Genomic DNA, 23,286 nt, shown 5'->3' with positions numbered 1-23,286 from the left:
ACCGAGCCATGATGAGGAAGGCGACGGGAAACCATCCGACCGAGCCATGATGAGGAAGGCGACGGGAAATCATCCGACCGAGCCATGATGAGGAAGGCGACGGGAATGCAGACAGCACTTCCATAAGGAAGAAGCGGATGATGTATCAGATGTCCAACCCATGACCTAACCGAAGACCCAACTACATCCATTTGGGAACAGAACAGCTGGACCAGGGACAACCATGAGCGAGCTAAGTCATTTACAATATTTAATCGCATAATTTTTGGTTTGCCTACACACGTACCTTAGGTATGTGCCGATGGGCCAATTGTAGACCGATACATAAGAAATGCAAGTGAATGTTACCAACGAAGTGTGAGATATTTAAGTTCGTAGTTACATGATTTAGCAATATAGCAGTAGTTTCTGATGTAATGGATATATACGTCAACGTATATCGATCGAAATACTCGTATGTAGCGTGAGGTTTAAAAGAGAAGTGTGGAAACAGCTGATTATAACGACATACTGGGAGATTACAGAGATTTCATAGAGGTAATGTTACAAGTTGACGTCACGATTGGTTGTGCGCGGTGTAAAAAATAAACAGATGGAATAACGCATTGTTTTGCTTCACAGAAAGGCATTGAACTCAATCATAGGTTAAGAGATACAGCAACTTTTAAATGTTGTCTTAGGAAACAGTGTGGTACTTTGACATAGTCGTGAATTTGGGAACGCGACGAGTTATTATTGAGGCTACGATGTTAAAATATTAGATGGATGTTGTAATAAGGTTACGATTGTGCTAACTGGAGGAAAGGTATGAGTTATATAGTGATATGAGAAGGTTTATTCGCACTACGCAGGGGCCATCGAGTGCCTGCAGTTTAAGATATGCCACGCTACATGTTTTATTTTTGTGATTCGTATACGTAAGATTGCCCACACCGCTGGAGCGACCTAAGCTAAGGTATGAACAGAATTTACTGTTGTAGAAGTATGCTCGTGACGGAATCGTGTGTCAACTTTAGATGTGTTGTAATGAATATCGGAATACAACGATACGTTTGATAGCTGTATTTAACCAAATGCATTTACGACACCGATGTATATGAGAGTATGTTTCTGAACACCGCGGCATAGCGCTTCCATAGTAACTGCGTAAGAATAAAGTAGCTTGCACTGAAGTAGAATGTTATGGAATATAACGAAGGAAAGGGACATTGAACCTAAAAGGACATGTGTATGACAGCCAAAGATTATGTTGAAATTAGTTAGATAGCTAAATAGATTAATATTCTCCGTTTGAACTTACATTTTCTCAATGAACTACAGCTAGGGAAAGGCTAGAATAGGAGCCGTATTTATCAGGCACTAGGAACGAATACCTTAGTTCGTAAGTAGTTATCCGTGCACAACGAGAACGTAGCAACAAAAACATGACTTCGGATTTACTCAGATTTATTCAGATTTATTCACATGGAATTATGCATTTAAGTTCACTCATATGGATTCATCCAGTTAAATTTACGCATCTAGACTTACTTATTTCAGTTTGCTTATATGAATTTTTCTTATTAGTGACTCGTCATTGACTGAGTATTAGCTACAATTTATCATGTGATGTTCTCAACGCTCAATTGTAACTGGATCGACGAGTAAATACACTGACTGACAGAGCAAATGCAACACCAAGAAGGAGTGGTCAGAACTTTATGCCAATTGCAGGGTAGACTGACGTCACTGAGGTATGCTCATGATGTGAAATGCGCCGCTGTGCTGCGCACGTAGCGAACGATAAATGGGACACGGCGTTGGCGAATGGCCCACTTCGTACCGTGATTTCTCAGCCGACAGTCATTGTAGAACGTGTTGTCGTGTGCCACAGGACACGTGTATAGCTAAGAATGCCAGGCCGCCGTCAACGGAGGCATTTCCAGCAGACAGACGACTTTACGAGGGGTATGGTGATCGGGCTGAGAAGGGCAGGTTGGTCGCTTCGTCAAATCGCAGCCGATACCCATAGGGATGTGTCCACGGTGCAGCGCCTGTGGCGAAGATGGTTGGCGCAGGGACATGTGGCACGTGCGAGGGGTCCAGGCGCAGCCCGAGTGACGTCAGCACGCGAGGATCGGCGCATCCGCCGCCAAGCGGTGGCAGCCCCGCACGCCACGTCAACCGCCATTCTTCAGCATGTGCAAGACACCCTGGCTGTTCCAATATCGACCAGAACAATTTCCCGTCGATTGGTTGAAGGAGGCCTGCACTCCCGGCGTCCGCTCAGAAGACTACCATTGACTCCACAGCATAGACGTGCACGCCTGGCATGGTGCCGGGCTAGAGCGACTTGGATGAGGGAATGGCGGAACGTCGTGTTCTCCGATGAGTCACGCTTCTGTTCTGTCAGTGATAGTCATCGCAGACGAGTGTGGCGTCGGTGTGGAGAAAGGTCAAATCCGGCAGTAACTGTGGAGCGCCCTACCGCTAGACAACGCGGCATCATGGTTTGGGGCGCTATTGTATATGATTCCACGTCACCTCTAGTGCGTATTCAAGGCACGTTAAATGCCCACCGCTACGTGCAGCATGTGCTGCGGCCGGTGGCACTCCTGTACCTTCAGGGGCTGCCCAATGCTCTGTTTCAGCAGGATAATGCCCGCCCACACATTGCTCGCATCTCCCAACAGGCTCTACGAGGTGTACAGATGCTTCCGTGGCCAGCGTACTCTCCGGATCTCTCACCAATCGAATACGTGTAGGATCTCATTGGACGCCGTTTGCAAACTCTGCCCCAGCCTCGTACGGACGACCAACTGTGGCAAATGGTTGACAGAGAATGGAGAACCATCCCTCAGGACACCATCCGCACTCTTATTGACTCTGTACCTCGACGTGTTTCTGCGTGCATCGCCGCTCGCGGTGGTCCTACATCCTACTGAGTCGATGCCGTGCGCATTGTGTAACCTGCATATCGGTTTGAAATAAACATCAATTATTCGTCCGTGCCGTCTCTGTTTTTTCCCCAACTTTCATCCCTTTCGAACCACTCCTCCTTGGTGTTGCATTGTCACTGTCAGTCAGTGTATATCCGTGATACAGTTCAGTCCTCAGATTTAAAAAAATGATGTTTGGTTCAATTTAAAGTTGAACTTATTAGTGGATTTGAGATGCACTTCGGCTTAACATTGTGTCTAAGTGAGACTTGTTTAATTAGACTAAAGGAAATGAGCTATCCTAACAAGTCGATTGTGTTGGTATTACACTTATGTCTCAACTGCAGTGTGGACCTTAGATGTCCAGTGATCTATTGTAAATATGTATATACTCAATTTTTACTTCACGAAGGAACTGATCTTTATAATTTAAATACTGGATATTATTTTCGTTTTTACGAGCCAGCGCTGACTCATTATCCATACTTGTTTTTACGCAATTCCAAATAATGCCTCGCATAATATGCCAATTTAATAATCCAATATTTTATCAATAAATATCTTATTTATTTTCTATAATTGTATGTGTCATGAGTTCTTCTATTACAGCCTAGTTCATAAGTTAGTTGATAGCTAAGAGAAGAACTGAGTAATTAAGTGTTCCATTTAATCATGACCAGTTCTCACGTAGTCAAATATTCAGATAAAATTTGTCGACGATTACTACTATTACGTCGCGTGTTTCTGTAGGCGTCACCCGTGAGTTGGTAATCTCTTGTACTCACGTTAAGCGTATCCTGTAGTAAGATTACATGTCTTACGTGACATTAGAAAACCCTGAGGTATCCGCTGAGCGAACCCATTTCGTCTGACTAGGCTGCCCAACAACGAGTTGAAATGGAGGTATCGGGTAAAGAATGTAACCTTCGAACGGAGTTGCTTACATTTAATTGGCGCTTCAACGGCGCAGAAGGGAAAGACACCGCGGGACAAGAAGAGAAAGACACCGTGGGAAATTGTTACAGTAATTGCCGCATCAACGTAGACTAGAGAGAAAGACTCCGCGGGATCGTCAAGAAAGAGATTGAACATTAGTATATTTTAGCTAGCTCCCATACTGGAGGCGAGGAGAGAAGACACCGTGGGAACGTTTTACAATGGAATACAATAAGAACAGATAATTGTACAGTCTAAGATAAAATCTGGCTCAATATAGATAGTAATGTAGAGGTATTGCAGGGAAAAGATTCTTTAGGAATGTAACATTCGCACGACATATGACGAGAGTTAGTGAAGGAAAGGAAGGTGTAGTAAACATGAGTATACAATTGTATCAAATGAAATGGACAATGTTGAGGAGTAATTGAGGGTTGTCAAATGATTTTTTTCTGGTTATGTTAATAATGCAAGTTAATTTTAAGTTTGCTGTTAATTAATACTGAGCACATGTTAAAAACTATGTAGGCTTGTGAATATTGAATGAAGGTTAGATGCCACATAGTAAAAACTTAGTTTCTTCCTTTGAGATCAGTTCCGGAGTGAACTCAAAATGATAAATCCGAACTCATGGTCTAGTTGTTCATGGTCTACCTGGGAAGATGATGCTGTTCTCCAGCAAGGTCCATCCATATCATAAGTGATTGGAAACAAGAAAAACTTTAAACTAGTGTACAATAGTGATATAGTGGACTATTTTAGCATAAGTAGACTAAGGAATTGTTGATTGTGTTATATATATATGTGTGTGTTTATGTTTTGTGAACTTAGAGAATTGCTAGAAAACTTAGAGAGCCTTAGGAAAAATAGAGAAACTGATAGGAATTTAGAGAAAGCATACTAAATAGAATTACACTTAACGGAAATATGGCGATGCAAGGAAGAATACAGACCAGAAGGGGACAGGAGGAAGAAATGAGAGAAATACAGGAAAGACACGAGGGAACCCCGATATGGTTCCTAGAGTATTTGAAAAAGCAGGAAGAAGAAAAACAGAAGGAGAAAAAGGAACGCGAAGAGAAGGAGAAAATGCAGGAAGATGAAAGGAAAAGGCAGGAAGAGGAGAAGGAAAGAAGACGAGCGGAAGAGGAACGAACATTAGAAGAATGGCAATAAAAACAAGTTGAGGATAGAGGAAAGGAGATACAGGAATTATATGAGAAGCAAGCTGAAGAAAGGAGAAAAGAACGCCACGAACTAATACAGGAGTTGGATAAGAAACAAGAAGAGTGGCAACTGAAGCAAAAGGAGACTTTGGAGGAAATCGTTGGCAGAATAGAAAGCGAACAAAAAGGGATGATCCAAGAATTAAAAGGGAAACAGGAAAAGATGACTGAAGAATTTTTTGGAGTCAGGAATGAAATCCAAGGTTTGCGTGCCGAGTTGACCGAAACCATAGAAAATAAAAACAAAGAGATGCGAGAGGAGATAAACATAATGAGAGCAGAAGTGGCTCAGAATCCAAGTATCATCACAGCACAGGTGGATGAAGAAATTGCCAAACTGACTACTAAGCTGGAGGAAATCAAAGGTAGTAATGAGAGGAAATGGGAAGAAGTAAACGAGATAAAGAAAAAGATAACAGAAAGTCAGGAGACCATCAAGAGGTTAGAAGAAGAGAAGTTAAATGAAATAACGAAGGGCATGGAAGGACTAAGCCTGAAACAACAAGACTTAGTAGGAAAATTTAATCGAGCTTCAGACCAGGTAGCTAACAAAATAAACGAGCTAAAAGAGAAAATAGAAAATAATAAGGCTGATTCGGAACGGAAGATGGAGAAGACCGAAGAGGAAATGAAGCAAATAAGGAAAGAACTTCAGGAGATGAGGGTAGAAAACCAATCAGCGAAATCCGTGTTTTCGAACTCCAGCGAACGGCAAAGAGCTATGGAAACGCAAGTACAGGAAAGGGAAAACTCACCTTCGGTAATAATCGACCTGAGTAGGCGAGATATGGAAATGATGAACGGAAGCAACCAGAGTGATAGCACTCCCATAATTAACATCATCAAACATTTTGACGGTTCAGTGAAGACCTCTCCCAAACAATTCCTCAGGGATATCGAGGAATACTTTAAAGAAGGGAGGATACAAGAGGATAAGAAATTACGCATAATTGAGAAGCACTTAGATGGGAACCCGAACATATGGTTTCGAGCATTTAAGTACAGCTTTCACACTTACGATGAATTTTTCTGAGAAAATTCTGGGATTCAGAGATACAGCAGCAGTTGAGGTTGGAACTCTACTCCAGAAAATTTTCCAATGCAGGGCAAACGCGCTACAGCGATTTCTTCTCTTACCAATTTCACCGTTTCCAAGACCTAGATTGCGCGCCGAGTGAGCTAGAGGCGATCAAGACTATACAGAGACAACTCCCGTTAGAGGTACAGAGGTTGTTAGCCGCCACGGACATACAGACCGCTATAGACATGGAAAAACGGCTGAGACAGATTGATTTGACATCATCATGCCTGGTAGAAAGAAATCCCAGGAATATCAGGCAAGTCGAGGCGATCAACATCATGAGCCCTGAAAGCACGAGCGGTAGAGTAAGCAGGACTGATCAAGATAGGACGGAGAATCATTTGAGCACTCAAGATAAAGGACGAAAAAGACATTGTTGTCGATGCAGCGGGGAGCAACCTGCGAGATGGGAACAAAGAGATAACAGAAGTAACCCACAATACAGGAATAACGTTCGTTATAATAGAAATAGGAGCAACCGTATCCTAGAAACAGAAGATGGAATAACGAAAAACGACGGCCTAACGAGTATAACAGAAACGAAGAAAATAGAAGATATATACAAGAGCTCAGAGAGCAGAGGCAAAATAAAACCCGGTGGGAGGAAGCCATTAGAGATAAAGATATCAATGGAGACCTCGAAGGGGCAGAGAGTCTCGAGCTCCAGGATTACAAGAGGAAAGGGGAAGAGGAGAGATGGAGAGAAAACAACACGCAGAGGGGTACGACCGATTCCGAGCCATCGTAAAGAAAAAAAACGCCTATGGAACATTAGCTCAGCAGGAACGTGTAAATAGTCAGGAAAGCAAAAACTTCATCAAAATTAGCAGTTGGATAATAACACAATTTGATCACTGGGACATCCGACCAGAAGACTTGGTTCGAGATGATACATGCGACACCAAAGAACCAGTATTTAAATTGCCAGTAATACTAGTTAGTGTAGCTGATATCAGGATATATTGTTTGGTTGATTCCGGGGCCAGCATCAGTGTCATGTCAAATACATTGTTCCAAGAATTGTCAAAGAGGATGGAAATACCAATAATACCCGTATCTGGAGTTAAGATCAGGGGTGTCATACCAGATAAATCAGTGGAATGCAAGACTCAAGCATATCTAACCATACGAATAGGCAGACACGAGTTCGAACACCCATTTCTGGTTATGAAGAGGATAAAATACAGTATAATATTCGGAATAGACTTCATGATGACTTCCCAAATGACTATAGATATGGAACGTTATGAAATTCGATTCCCTATCATAGAGAATGATGGGAATAAAATAGTAGAAACGATCCAACTTAAAGACACGTTGCAAGCTGAGGAATACTTGAAGATTGAGGGAAAGGAAGTCGACTTATTAAGTAAAGAGGACCCAGCCTTGAGAGAGAAAGACGATGAGCAAGAATTAGACATCGAAATGACTAAAAGAATTGAAGAAATCATAACCATGGAGGAAGAATATAATGAAAAAACAGAGATCTGGGAGGCTCTTGTTCAAGCCGACGTACCACCAGAAGGAAAGCGAGTACTGTATGGGATTATCAATAAATATATCGACGTTTTCGATGACAAACCAGGGCAAATACCGAACTTCAAGTACAAGCTAATAGTAAATGACTGGACTCCATACAAGGGCAAAATATATGACGTACCAGAGAAGTACTTCAGCGAAGTGAAGACGATCATCCAGCAAATGTTAGACGATAGAATAATCATGAAGACCATCACACCCTACGTGAATCCGATCGTAATTGTAAGGAAAAACAACGGGAAACTGAGATTGTGCCTAGACGCGCGAGGTCTCAACGAAAAGCTAATTCCTGAGTATAATAGGGCTCCTAAGATCAAGGAGATAGTAAAGAAATTTCGAGGTCAGAGGTACTTTTCGACCATGGACTGCACGGCCTCCTTCCATCACATTGTCCTCGAGGAAAGGTCACGGTTATTAACCGGGTTTATGTTCAACAACCAAATGTATGCCTACTGTCGTCTTCCATTTGGATTGAAGAATAGTTCTGCTGTTCTGGTAAGAGCATTGGACAGGAGCCTTACCAGCGAAGTGAAGGAATTTATTAACTGTTATGTCGACGACATAGTTTTCGGGAGTTCCACCTTTGAAGAGCATTGCGTTAACCTAGATAAATTGCTGAACAATCTGCAGAAAACTGGCTTCAAATTAAATATGTCGAAATCAAGATTTTACCAAAGCCAGGTACTTTTTGTCGGACACGTAATCGATGGCGAGGGAATAAGACCTAACCCTGTCAAAATTAAAGCTATTTGCGAGTTTTCTCGACCGACAAAGGTCAAGCACGTCAGACAATTCATAGGAATGACGGGATTTTTCTCAGACCACTGTGAGGGGTATACTGAGACAGCCGCACCACTACACAATTTATTAAGAGCCAATAACAAGTGGAAGTGGAATGACGAGGCTGAACAGGCTTTCAATAAGATGAAAGAAATGATGAAGCAGAGCATAAAACTGGGATATCCAGACTATGAAAAGAGATTTATAATTCAGGCAGATGCATCGGGTATCGGTGTAGGGGCATGCTTGTATCAGGAAGACGAAGAAGACCAGAAAAGAACATATCTGGCATTTACCAGCAGGAAGTTAAGGAAACATGAGATGCACTACACTACCACCGAACTCGTACTTCTAGCGATAATCCACGCGCTACAACAGTGGAGACGGATCATTTATGGATACCCAGTGACCATAAGAACTGACCACAAAGCGTTGACTTTGGGTTGAAGGCAGTCATGGTAAGCGAGAGGATAACGCGCTGGATGCTATACACGCAGCAATTTGACTTGAAGATAGAGCATTGCAGTGGAAAATAAAACATCCTAGCTGACGCATTGAGTAGAAACCCTCCAGAACAAGAAGAACACATCTTAGAGATCGAGTTAGATATTCGAGAGCAAGAACTACTGAGAAAACTCGAAAATCTAAAGGAATTCCAAGAGTCTGACAAGGAATTAAAACTCATCATCGACAGATTAACAGAGAAGGAACCGGAATCTGAATGGCAGAACAACTATGAGATTGTAGATGGAATACTGATCAAAATAATGGGCAGAATTGACCGAAAGAGAAGGATTATAATACCACAAGCATTGCAAAAGGAGCTGATTTGGCACACCCATAACATTACGGGACATGCAGGCATAGACAAAGTGATCAGTACGTTAAAAGAAAAATTCACTTGGAAGGGACTACGAAAATCTGTCAGGAACCTAGTTAAAACTTGCGACATATGCCAGCGAGTTAAACACAACAACTATGTATGCGGACATAATCCAGTACCGATCATTCCATCAAGATCGCACGAGATATATGCAGTAGATATCTTTGGCAAGCTACCGACCGCAAAAAGAGGAAAAAGATACATACTAGTGGTTGTTGACATATTCTCCAAGTACATCAAGCTATACAGAGAGCCAATGCTAAACAAGTCATACGGGTCCTAGTGGAAAAGGTTTTTCCTGAGATGGGAAAGCCAGAAAAAATACTCACAGATAGGGGAACACAGTTTACATCTGAAATATTCCGCGAGCGTATGAAAAATGAAGGTATCAGACACACGATGTGTTCGGTACGTCATCCAGAAGCGAACCCTGTAGAAAGATACATGAGGGAAATCGCCAAGTTCGTCAGGATATACTGCAACCAACAGCATTGGAAATGGGTGGATATATTAAGTATTATTGAAAAGAGCTTGAATAATACCATTAATCAATCCATCGGACAGATTCCCAGCATAGCTCACAAGAATATACATCCGGAAAGGAGTTGGGACAGAATGTTCACTATTGCCCTTGGAAAGGAAGCCAGATCCACAACAAATAGAATCAATGATAAGGGAAAGACTACAGGAACAGTCACGAAAACGATTAAAGAGGGTGCAAAACAAGAAATTCCATGCACCGTACGAACGAGGTGATCTTGTATTAATTATAGCTGTGCCGATGTCTAGTGCACCGAATAGAGTATGTGCGAATTTCCTACCATTGTAAAATGGTCCATATAAAGTTGAGCGTGTGCTAGGAAACAATGCATACGAATTGGCAAGCATGAATGGAAAGTACCGTAATGTACACAATGCTTGTAACATCAAGCCTTATTACCAAGAGAATGAGCCTAAAGGAACGGAACTAGAAGATAAAGGGGCCAAGAACGTATAAACCACATACCATTATGAAATTTGCAGCCGGAAGTCATTTGAAACTTTCATTCATTACGTGTATGCAAGGAAAGAATCAGCTGATTATATGCACGGTCAAGCAAAGCAAAGAACATATCTAAATCAGGATCGATAACAACCAGTTGATATTTTGGAAATCGATTAGCCAGTCTCTATACGACAAAGAATCTATATAAGAAGCAAAGGCACATTTATGATTCGAGTTTAAGAAAGGAAAATATATTGTGACCAATATATTTTGTCCGTGACGGGGGACAATAAATGTGCCCGTTCACACGTCCGCAACAGCTTTCAAAATGGCGCCGACTGAAGGTATGGGCCATGTAATCTATAGCAAGCGGGTAAAGAATCTAACCTTCGAACGGAGTTGCTTACACTGTCAGCACAACAATCCTCAGCTTTACATAGATATATAAAAATTTCTAGATTTATTACATACTCATGGATATTTAGACAAGTAAAAGCTGCCACCACAGGACAGTTAATGCTGAAGCAATTTTTACCATTAAGGAAAGGGCGGGCTACATTTCCAGTAATATGATCAGTCATAACGGAGTCATCAAAAATTGGCATGTGGTTTTCCAGTTCACTTTATTATGAATGTGGACATAAATATTTAATACAATTTGTAACCAGAATGTATGTATCTATATTTCAAATTATACAGGTATTTTCTTTTCCATGCTTGTCATCCTAAAAGTGTTGTTCATTTTCTGTTTCTTTCCAGTGATTTCCTTTTTCAGAATAAGGGGAAATGAAAATAATTGTTTGTAGTGGAAGATTGCTGTGTACATCAGTGAAATGCTATCAGGAACTAGAGTATGTTTCCATATGGAAGGAACGTTGATGACGATGTTGGGGACGGTGCTCTGGTTGAGGACGGCAGACAAGCAGCTTTCCCATTTCTCACAACACCAAGTGGAAACTTCAAAGTTGTTCCAGATCAAGTGGTGTTTGAATCAAAGAAGTTGAGTGTTTTGGTGGCCAATCCTAAACGCACAAAAGTTAATGTTACTGCAGATCTGGGAGCAATATATGATATCATTAGTAGCAGTAACAACAAACAACCATCATCTCTTCACAATGAATTTGAATGTATTTTCACTAACTGTGCAGAGAGGAGTGAATTACAAGAAACGCAAGAAGAATTTGATCTTCAGTCACTCGGATTCAGAACGGAATCAATTGAGTGGAATAAAATTCCTGATCTTGATAAATCAGATATTGTAAAACTTATCTTGTATCGGATCACAAACCAAGTTGGTTCAGATTTCACTGTGCGAATTGGACAAGAGCTCTTTAGTTGCCATCTCCTTGTGCTACAGTGCTATTCCTTGTATTTTGATAGCTTAAAAGAAGCTAAAAGAGTTGACATTCCAGAAAGCAATGTCTCCCCAGCAGCTTTCAATGCCATATATCATTGGATGATTTCAACTGGGGTAGATAGCTACCGATTGATGACACGGGACAATATCCTGGATGTTCTAACAGCATCCAAGTTTCTGGGAGTCCAAGAGCTCGAGGGCTGCTGCTGGTCCTTGCTTGATTCTGACGAAGTGTTCTCAGAAGATGCAGCTTTCCAACTTTATATGAAGGCCAAGAAGATAGGAAACACGACTGTGATGGAACTAATGATACCTCGAATTAGACGCTTCTTTCTAACCCTGGTTAGCTCGAGAGACTTCCTCGAATTGGCAGTTGAAGACGTGTGTACGATTCTCAGATCCAGCTACATCGCTGTCCATGGAGAGATAGAGATCTTTATGTCAGCTGTACGATGGCTCATGCGTGACTGGGTTAGACGTAAGAACCACGTTTTAACTGTAATGAGGTGCATTAGGTTTGGTCACATTGCTCCTTGGCAACTCGTTGACATCCGAAGGAATCCTGAAAACCCACAATTTACAGAAATCACATCTACAAATGAAGTAACACGTCTTGTCGAAGATGGTCTTGCATATGCTATTGTACGACACTGGTATGGGAGTGGGACTCCAGAATATTATCATTGGATAGGTGTACTTGGGCTTGAGGAGCCAGTTCCCAGAAATTGGATTGGTGATGATAAAGTAATAATAACTTTTAAAGAATTTCTCTCAGACCTGGATACTTATCGTCACCCCAAAGCTCTGGCTAACATTCCTGTGAGGTGCAAAACCACCAGTGGGCCAACTGGAGACATTAACTCTTTCTTTCAGGACATTAAATGTCACAATGATGCTTCTTTCTCTACGCTAACGAAATATATGAGTCAAGAATGCTATGATAGGAATGCTGAAAATGAAACTTTATATCAAGGCATTGATAGAGGTGAATTCTCTTCTTCCAGAAGGTCTGAGGAGTTTGTCCCAAAAACATATTCAAACTATGAGGAAAGCACTGATCCCTGTATTCAAGATAAGGAAAGCCCCTTACTTACAGAAGAAGCTCCGGTAGAGACAGTAGCTCATGCATCTTCTACTTATATGACTGTAGCGAAATGCACAAAGCAGATGAGTATAAGTGCGTTAGGCCCTAGCAATAAGAATTACTTGGCAGAAGGATCTTTGTTCTTCCCAGAGCGCGAGGCTGTCCTTGTATTTGGTGGTGTGGACCCTCACTCCCAGTATGGTATTTCTCGTAATTCTGGTAAAGACATCTACCGTTACCAACCAGATGCAAACGTGTGGGAATTGGTTGGGGAATTACCTGAACCTCGTCATCATCACTCCGTAGCTTTCTTAAAGGGACGAGTGTACTTAGTCGGCGGAGCAGATCCTCGAGACGATGACGTGCGAGGAAAGTCTGTCGTAGTTAGCACGGTGTGGAGTTACGAACCAGTCACTAGATCGTGGTTCAGCGAATCAGGAATGCTAACTCCCAGGAAGAATTTTGGCCTAGTTGTGAGCAATGGGAAAATGTTTGCAATAGGAGGGCAAGATCGAATGGGGAGGATCCTGTCATCAGTTGAGCGGTTTGATCCCATATCTGGAGCATGGGAAGAAGTGGCACCATTAGGTGTGGGTCGCATGGGAGTTGCGGCCACTAAGTTCCGTGAGCTGATATGGGTCGCTGGTGGTATGACCTGCAGCAAGAAGAGTCCACTCTCCAAAGTAGTGGAATGCTACGATACACGACAAAATATTTGGTTTCCTTTCACCACATTGCGCTTTCCTTGTTGCTTTGGACGTCTCTACACCATGAACGATTCTCTGTACTTAATCGGTGGTGCTGGACGTATGACAGAAAGAGATCATACAACTTCTAGTTTGGGGGTTATTGATGTATGGAACATTCAAGCAAAGGAATGGCATCTTCAGGCAGAAATGTCTATTCCACGACATGGACACTCCGTTGCATATCTAGGAACACAGCTGCTGATAATTGGTGGGGTGACAACAGTGTATATGCGAGCATTGAGCAACGTGGAGTGTTTCTGCTGTGAACGTGGCACATGGATACGAGGTGTGTCTAATCTCCCAACAACTCTCTCTGGACATGGCTCTATTACCTTACCACCTGCCTCATTAATGTAATAAACTTACTCAGAGAACTACATGTTAAAGTATTTCTGATAAAACTTAAAATATTCACCCGCAACAACATTGTTTCTAACTTCCACCACCACCAAGCTTGTGTAGGGAAAGATGTTGTTAAATACTACTTGAAATATTTGCTCACCGAGCATGGTACAAACCACCCCTCTTAACACGAATGACAACAGGAGGAGCTCCGTACTGTGGTAGTGATGAGCTCAAACAATCATGAACCTAAAGGATGGATAAGCAGGTACAGATCATCCTAACGTAACACTAATGATAAGATGAGGAGTTCCGTCTTGTTTTAGTGGTGAGCTCGGGTAAGTAGGATTTTAGAGGATAAGGAGGAAGAGACCATATTCTCATAACACTAATGACCATAGGAGAAACTCCGTATTGTATTAGTGATGAGCACAAACAATTAGGTTCTTACAGGATAAGCAGGTAAGGCCAACCTCTCATAACACTAAGAACAAGAGGATCAGCTCCATATTGTATTAGTGATGAGCTCGAACATGTAGGATGCATGAGGATGAACATATAGAGACCATCCTCACATACCACTAATGACAACAGGAGGAGCTCCGTACTGTGTTAGTGATGAGCTCAACAATTAGGAACCTATGGGTGGGGAGGTAGAGACCATGAGACTAATGAGAACAGGAGGAGCTCGATGTGGTATTAGTAATGGAATCAAACAAGTAGGATGTTAGAAGATGAGAAGGTAGAGACCATTCTCTCTTAACACGGAGAATAAAAGGAGGAGATCCATATGATATCAGTGATGAGCTCGAACAACTAGGATGTTAGAGGATGAGCAGGTAGAGACCAACCTCTCTTAACCCTAATGACGAGGGGATTAGCTCCGTATTATGTTAGTAATAAGCTCAAACAAGTAGCACGCTAATTGTTGAGCAGGTGGAGACCAACCTCTCTTAACCTAATGACGAGAGGAGGGGCTCCGTGTTGTGTTAGTGATGAGCTCAAACAAGGAGCACGCTAGTGGTTGAGCAGGTGGAGACCAACCTCTCTTAACCCTAATGACAAGAGGAGGAGCTTCGTATTGTGTTAGTGATGAGCTCAAACAAGTAGCACGCTAGTGATTGAGCAGGTGGAAACTAATCTCTCTTAACCCTAATGACAAGAGGAGGAGCTTCGTATTGTGTTAGTGATGAGCTCAAACAAGTAGCACGCTAGTGATTGAGCAGGTGGAGACCAACCTCTCTTAACACTAATGACGAGAGGAGGAGCTTCGTATTGTGTTAGTGATGAGCTCAAACAAGGAGCACGCTAGTGGTTGAGCAGGTGGAGACCAACCTCTCTTAACCCTAATGACAAGAGGAGGAGCTTCGTATTGTGTTAGTGATGAGCTCAAACAAGTAGCACGCTAGTGATTGAGCAGGTGGAAACCAATCTCTCTTAACCCTAATGACAAGAGGAGGAGCTTCGTATTGTGTTAGTGATGAGCTCAAACAAGTAGCACGCTAGTGGTTGAGCAGGTGGAGACCAACCGCTCTTAACCCTCATGACAAGAGGGGGAGCTTCGTATTGTGTTAGTGATGAGCTCAAACAAGTAGCACGCTAGTGGTTGAGCAGGTGGAGACCAACCGCTCTTAACCCTCATGACAAGAGGAGGAGCTTCGTATTGTGTTAGTGATGAGCTCAAACAAGTAGCACGCTAGTGGTTGAGCAGGTGGAGACCAACCTCTCTTAACCCTAATGACAAGAGGGGGAGCACGCTAGTGGTTGAGCAGGTGGAGACCAACCTCTCTTAACCCTAATGACGAGAGGGGGAGCACGCTAGTGGTTGAGCAGGTGGAGACCAACCTCTCTTAACCCTAATGACGAGAGGGGGAGCACGCTAGTGGTTGAGCAGGTGGAGACCAACCTCTCTTAACCCTAATGACGAGAGGGGGAGCACGCTAGTGGTTGAGCAGGTGGAGACCAACCTCTCTTAACCCTAATGACAAGAGGGGGAGCACGCTAGTGGTTGAGCAGGTGGAGACCAACCTCTCTTAACCCTAATGACAAGAGGGGGAGCACGCTAGTGGTTGAGCAGGTGGAGACCAACCTCTCTTAACCCTAATGACGAGAGGGGGAGCACGCTAGTGGTTGAGCAGGTGGAGACCAACCTCTCTTAACCCCAATGACAAGAGGAGGAGCTTCGTATTGTGTTAGTGATGAGCTCAAACAAGGAGCACGCTAGTGGTTGAGCAGGTGGAGACCAACCTCTCTTACCCCTAATGACAAGAGGAGGAGCACGCTAGTGGTTGAGCAGGTGGGGACCAACCTCTCTTAACCCTAATGACAAGAGGGGGAGCACGCTAGTGGTTGAGCAGGTGGAGACCAACCTCTCTTAACCCTAATGACAAGAGGGGGAGCACGCTAGTGGTTGAGCAGGTGGGGACCAACCTCTCTTAACCCTAATGACAATAGGAGGAGCTCCGTTTTGCGTTAGTGATGAGCTCAAACAAGTAGCATTCTAGAGGATGAACAGGTAGAGACCAATCTCTCATAACACTAATGGAAAGAATAGTAGCTCCATATGGTCTTAGTGATGAGCTCAAACAGGTTGGATGCTACTGGACGAGCAGGTATTGGCCATCCTGTCATAACAAGAGGTGGATATCCGTATTATGCTAGTGATGAGATCAAGGGGGAGCTCCGTATTGTATTAATGATGAGGTTAAACAAAATGGATGCTAGTGGATGATCAGGTAAATTGTAATTCTAGACCAGGTCATACTACTACTACTAATACTACTACTACTAGTAAGTGACCTCTGCCGTAAGCGTGCACACTGCTCATTCAAAACAGCGCGTCAAAGTAGGGTTTGAATAGCTGAAATACTGTGATGAACCTGTGAGTTACGTACCAGCAGTACGGTATCAGAACAATAATGAACCAGAGGAATGACATGCTAAAGAAGAAAGTTTTCTAACTTCCCAGCTGTTTCCCGACAATATTTAGTCAGGCTGTTATACTCGGTACGCAGGAGAAATCCCATCTATCGGGGTTGAGCGGCAGCTTAAGAGAAAAAGAACATCACTACAATGTAATGTTATTTTTGATCAATGTTATGCGCTTTCAATATTGTAGGCCTTCACATTTAGTTTTCTTCCGACTCTGAAATACTACTCTTATCATAGTCGGTACGATAAAATTGATTAAAACATAAATGGTCGGAAATTGTACTCTATAATTTTTGTTATGCAGTCCTTTTCGATAGGACCAGTAACATAGCTATTTAAAAATTAAATTTTAGGTGCCCTACCCTAAACTACAATTTCATACATAGCGAAAAATTTGTTATAACTTAGACTGTAGTTCCTTATTCCCCGACTCTATATGCCGACTTTCATTAAATTCTGTTAACCCATTTTCTCGTAGTTCGGCGTTGATATGGACTTGGCAAAAAAGAAAAAAATTCATGAATATCTGTATTATCAAGCCAATACAGTAACCATGTATGACATATATAGAATTAAATAACTTTAGTTATGTAGTATTTATCGATAGGAAAACTATTAATATTATATATTTGAGAAGTCCATTTTAGGCCTTTCCCTAAACTACCATTTCATTCAGCGTGAGTAAAATGATTGATAGCCTAGATTGTAGTGGCTCATTAGCCAACTTCACATACCGATTTTTATTAAATTCTCTTCAGCCATTTTCTCGTGATGCGTGCACAGACAGACAGACAGACAGACAGACAGACAGACAGACAGACAGACAGACAGACAGACAGACAGACAGACAGACAGACAGACAGACATTATGGAAAAGTAAAAAGTACATTTCTTTGTTACTATGGACACGACCGATATAGAAATACCATACTTTTCAAATTTTAACACGATTTCCACTTGAATGTAATACGTTTCAAAACATGGTGTATAACATTTACACTACTCTATACTAGTTTTCCTTTTTTTAATTTCTTTTTTTTTTTTGCTAGGGGCTTTACGTCGCACCGACACAGATAGGTCTTATGGCGACGATGGGATAGGAAAGGCCTAGGAGTTGGAAGGAAGCGGCCGTGGCCTTAAGTAAGGTACAGCCCCAGCATTTGCCTGGTGTGAAAATGGAAAACCATCTTCAGGGCTGCCGACAGTGGGATTCGAACCTACTATCTCCCGGATGCAAGCTCACAGTCGCGCGCCTCTACGCGCACGGCCAACTCGCCCGGTTTTAAATTTCTTCATTATCTATTAAATTATATTCATAAGTACAGGGTTACATGTCGAAATGAATGTAGAGGTCATCCTCTCTTAACACTAAAGACAAGAGGAGGAGCTCCATATGGAATTAGTGATGAGCTCGAACAAGTAGGATATATCACCAGATAAAAACCATCCTCTCTTAACACTAATGACAAGAAGAGGAGCTCCGTGCCGTGTTACTGATGAGCTCGAGCAAGGAGGATGCTACTGGCTGAAAAGGTAGAGACCATTTTATCCTAAAACTAAAGACAAGAGGAGAAGCTCCGTATTGTGTTAGTAATGAGCTCAAACAATTATCATGCTACTGGATGAGCAGGTAGCGACCATCCTCTCATAACACTAATGACAAGAGGAGGAGCTCGATATGGAATTAGAGATGAGCTCAAACAATCAGGATGTTAGAGGATGAGCAGGTAGAGACCATCCTCCCATATCACTAATGGGCTCAAAGAAGTGGATGAGCAGGTGGGGACCATCATCTCATAACACTAATTTATTACTTACTCATGTCAGAACCATACTTAATCATACAGTTAAAATAAAGTGATAATTAGACTATTTACAAAACTTACAAAAAGGGACAAACAAAGGAAAATTGACCAAATTTACTATACATCTAGATGGTGTTTTTCCAAAACTGAGCCACACCTATAGCATTTTCATCAGCAAGCATTAAATCTTGCTCTGAACATGAAAATGGGCAGAGAGGACATTTATACATGTGGATTACTGTTTGTTTTTCACCGCAGTTGCACTTGCTGTCCTCTGATGTGAAGCCCCATAACTTACGTGAGGAATTAGCCCTGCCGACACCAGTTCTTAATCGGTTAAGGGACCTCCAAACACTCCAGTCTTCACTGTAACCAGCCGGAAGATGTTCACGCGGCTCCATCCAATCTTGCCGCTTAGTCTTGCCTTATCTGGTGGTCCTTTCAAGGGCTTTGATGTCTGGAGAAAACTTTTCCTGGATTTCAGCCTAGATTGAATTTGATGATGACCAAACAGCGGGTGAGCTTCAACGTTCTCAACCTTCAGTCGTTCTTGATCAGCAGCGATTTCTCGACGAATACTTGGAGGTGCAATGCCAGCAAGACAGTGTAGCTTCTCAACAGGGGTAGTTTTCAGGAATCCTGTGATTAATCTACAAGCTTCATTCAGGGCAGGGTCCACAGTCTTGGCGTGGGATGATCTATACCACACAGGGAATGCGTATTCTGCAGCAGAGTAACACAGAGCCAATGCAGTGGTTCTAAGAACTTGTGCCTTTGCACCCCAGTTTGTACCTCTCAGCTTCCTCAGGATGTTGCTTTTGGCACCGACTTTATGTTTGATGTTGGAACAGTGTTTTCTGAACGTGAGAGAGCGGTCCAGCGTTACCCCTAGGTACTTTGGGGTGAAATAATGTTACAAGAGGGTTCCATTTCAGGAGACACGTAATTTCTTTGATGCCTCTCTGTTTTTGAGGTGTAAAGCACAAAGCAGAGATTTTGACGGATTCGGCTTTAGGTGGTTAGCCTTGCAATATGTGCCTAACTCCTTCAGAGCGCCGTCAAGAACGAGTTCGACCTCTTCAAAAGTTGCACACTGGCAGGCTAGTGCAAGGTCGTCTGCATATACGAAACTTCTTGTGTTGTTAGGGAGTGGTTGGTCATTGGTATAAATATTAAATAGCAATGGAGCCAGTACGCTTCCTTGGGACATTCCATTTTTCTGTGATCTCCATCTGCTTCTTTGTCCTTGAAAGTAAAAAAAAAAACCTGCGGTTCTGCAACAAGGTTGACATCAATCTGGTAAGTTTTGAATCTTTCGTGAGTGTAAATATCTTCTGGAGCAGTATACGGTGGTTCACTGTATCATATGCAGCACTGAGGTCAATGAAAGCTATCCCCGTAATTTGTCGATTTTCAAAACCATCCTCAATGTACTGCGTGAGGCTGAGAACTTGTGCAACAGCATTCTTGCCTCGTCTAAAGCCTGCCCACGCAGATTAGAGTTAAGAAGATAAGATGGGAATAGAGGAATAGGAGAAGGGAGCGGCGCCAGTTAAGTGGATGGGCCGCATTGGATTGGTGAGAGGGAATCACATTGTCATCTGTGAGGATTATGGGACCCCCAGGGAGAGGGCCGGCCATGTCATCGACGGGAGGGTGGCCTTTCTCTCACCAAGGGTGATGACATGGCCGGACAGTAGTAGTAGTAGTAGTTAGTATTATGCTCTATTGTGAACATGTATTGGGGCTAATCGCCTGTGTTGTTCATAAATGAATGCCTTAAATACACTGCTAAAGCCTGCCTGTTGTGGAAAAAGGTTTTTGTTGATAGTCTGGATGAGTCTGTTGAGTATCATTCTTTCGAAAATCTTATATAGGTGGCACAGGAGAGATATTGGTCTGTAGTTGCTGGGGTCCCTGCTGTCCTTTCCAGGCTTTAGAACAGCAATTACACGTGCTTTGCTCCACAATTTTGGAATCTTGGACATCTCTAGGTAGTTATTATAAAACTGTAGCAACCATTCTTTCGTGTTTCTTCCAAAGTTCTTTATTTGCTCAACTCGCATATCATCCAAACCCGCAGCTTTACCTGATTTGCACGTGATTATTGCATTTTCCAACTCAGTGAAACTGAAATGTTGCATGAGCTCAGATGTTATTTCATTCCTGCCTGCAGGTACCTTCAACGTAGCTCTCCGAGTTTTAGCTTCTTGTTTTATTTTGCCATTCATGAGAAGTTGGTGGGCAATCTGATTGGCTGTAACAGAAGACTGTGTGTTACTCATGGTTGGATCTCTGCTCAGCTTCTTTAGGAGTCGCCAGGCCTTTTGGTTGCTCTGCGTCATATCCAATTCTTCCAATAATTTTGACCACCTCTCTCTTTACGATGAGGCTATTAAAGAAGTTAGGGCGTGTGCTGCTTTAATAGTTTCCTCACCCATTGGGTTCTGTTCGAATAGCTTGTAGTAGTCCTCTAGTTGCGAGACTGCTTCCATCCAGATTAAGACCTTCGATGTAACTGGTGCGACATCCACGGGGAATAGATTTACGAGAACTTTTCTTAACAGCCTCAGTGAACTGTTCATATGATTCAGGAAATGATTTGATGTTTTGGACCATATCATCCAGTACAGCAGACAATTTTGACCAGTCTGCATTTTTGAAGTTGTATCTACGACGAAAGGGAACATACTGAGGTAGGATAGCGGAGTAAAACTGACATAGGATTGGTCTGTGTTGAGACTTGGGGACTGGGTTACATACTCCCTTGCTGCATTGTTGTGCTATGTTATTAGTGACGAAGATCAAATATGGATTGTATCCTCTTCTCCAACGGCCACTGTTAAAAGAAGGTGGCAGATTACTATCATGAATAAGAGAGAGTTATATAGCATCTGCCCAGTGTTGTATTAGCTCGCCATTGTCATCACTGTGTTCATATCCCCATTCAGTACTGTGACAATTAAAATCTCCCACCATAAAATTCACTTTCTGGTTTCTAAATTTCACTGGTTCTTTAAAGGAGAAATTGGAGGCTGGAGGCTTGTAGATCGATGTAACTGTACAGTTGGAAAGTTCAATTGTTATAATTTCAATCTCATTCTCTATTGTAAATGCTGTTGACAGAATCAAGGTTTCAGGTTTTGTAAATATGGCACTTCCATATTTGCTATGAGGTATTTCAGCAACAAGTCACATGCCATGAATTCTGGGTCGCACCTGGTTAATATCTCTGTGGGATTCTTGGATGCACGCAACGTCAACTTTTTGCTCTCAGCAACTCTTCTTTACAAGATGATATGCCTTCAGTGTCAAAAGACATGATTGTAAATTTGGGTCCTGAAAAGGACTTACTTTGATATTTCCTTGCTATCATGTTCAAGACTAGCTAGTCACCTTAATGAAATATATTTTGAAAGATGCTTCTGGTGTGAGAGAATCAGCCGTCTAGGAAATGTCCTAGTCCGTTGCCCAGGGAACGCCCGGATGAATTTAATCAACATTCTTAACACATCCTGCAGGGAGGCTTCTCTCTTGTTCCAACAGTGACAAGACGAGGAGCTCCCAATTGTATTAGTGATGAGCTCAAACAAGTATCTTGCTACTGGATGAGCAAGTAGGGACCATCCTCTCATAACATTAATGACAATAGGAGGAGAAACGTATAGTATTAGTGATGAGCTCAAGGAAGATGGATGCTAGTTGATAAGCAAGCAGAGACCATCCTATCTTAACCCTAATGCCAAGAGAAGGAGCTCCATATAATATCAGTGATTAGCTCAATCAAGTAAGATGCTAGTGGATGAGAAGGTAAAGACCATTATCTCATAACAGTAATGAACAGAGGAGGAGCTCCGTATTGTATAAGTGATGAGATCGAACAAGTAAGGTACTAGAGGATTAGCAGTTAGGGACCATCGTCTCATAACACTCATGAAAAGGGGAGAAGCTCCATATGGTATTAGTGATGGGCTAAATAAAATAAGATGCTAGTTGATGAGAAGGTAGAGACCATCCTCTCATAAAACTAATGACAAGAGGACGAGCTCCATGTGGTATTAGTGATGGGCTCAAACAAGTAGGATGCTAGTGAATGAGCAGGTGGAAACCATCATCTCATAACGATGATGACAAAAAGGAGAGCTCCGTATTGTAATAGTAATGAGCTCAAACAAGTAGAATCCTAGAAGATGAGCAGGTAGAGACCATCTTCACTTAACACTAGGGACAAGAGGAGGAGCTCTACAAGGAATTAGTGATGAGCTCGAGCAAGTACGATGTTAGTGGATAAGCAGGTACAGACAATCATCTCATAACGCTAATGGCAATATGAGGATCTATCTATTGTATTAGTGATGAGCTCAAACAATTATCATGCTACTGGATGAGCAGGTAGCGACCATCCTCTCATAACACTAATTGGCAAGAGGTGGAGTTCCGTATTATGTTAGTGTTGAGATCTAACTTGTAGGATAACAGTGGATGAGCAAGTAATGACCTTCCCCTTGAAACCGAGGTTTCGTATTAGTCTTCTCTCCACCTAAGTTTTTGGATAGTCTGTTACGGCATAGAAATTCGTGTCCATTTTTTTACTGCCTAAACTGTGTTCTCACAACTAATTCTGTTGTTTAATTCTGCGAGGGCGTCTGAGCTCTGATTGGTTTTGCCGT

The 23,286-nt window shown here is 42.3% G+C and overlaps 1 protein-coding gene across 1 annotated transcript; it reads left to right on the top strand.

Moving 5' to 3' along the window:
• The first annotated feature begins 11,201 nt into the window (after positions 1-11,201).
• LOC136875441 (actin-binding protein IPP-like) lies at positions 11,202-13,895 on the top strand. The gene has a single exon (XM_067148994.2). It carries the CDS (start codon positions 11,202-11,204, stop codon positions 13,893-13,895), a length of 2,694 nt encoding a protein of 897 aa, XP_067005095.2.
• The last annotated feature ends 9,391 nt before the right edge of the window (positions 13,896-23,286 follow it).

Source organism: Anabrus simplex, chromosome 6 (genome assembly GCF_040414725.1).
Source record: "Anabrus simplex isolate iqAnaSimp1 chromosome 6, ASM4041472v1, whole genome shotgun sequence".
Taxonomy (NCBI): Eukaryota; Metazoa; Arthropoda; class Insecta; order Orthoptera; family Tettigoniidae; genus Anabrus; species Anabrus simplex.
This window is presented reverse-complemented; position numbering and strand designations above follow the sequence as displayed.

Excerpts from the sequence above, each read along its gene's own strand:
- LOC136875441 (XM_067148994.2), top strand. The coding sequence starts at position 11,202 with ATGTTTCCATATGGAAGGAACGTTGATGACGATGTTGGGGACGGTGCT.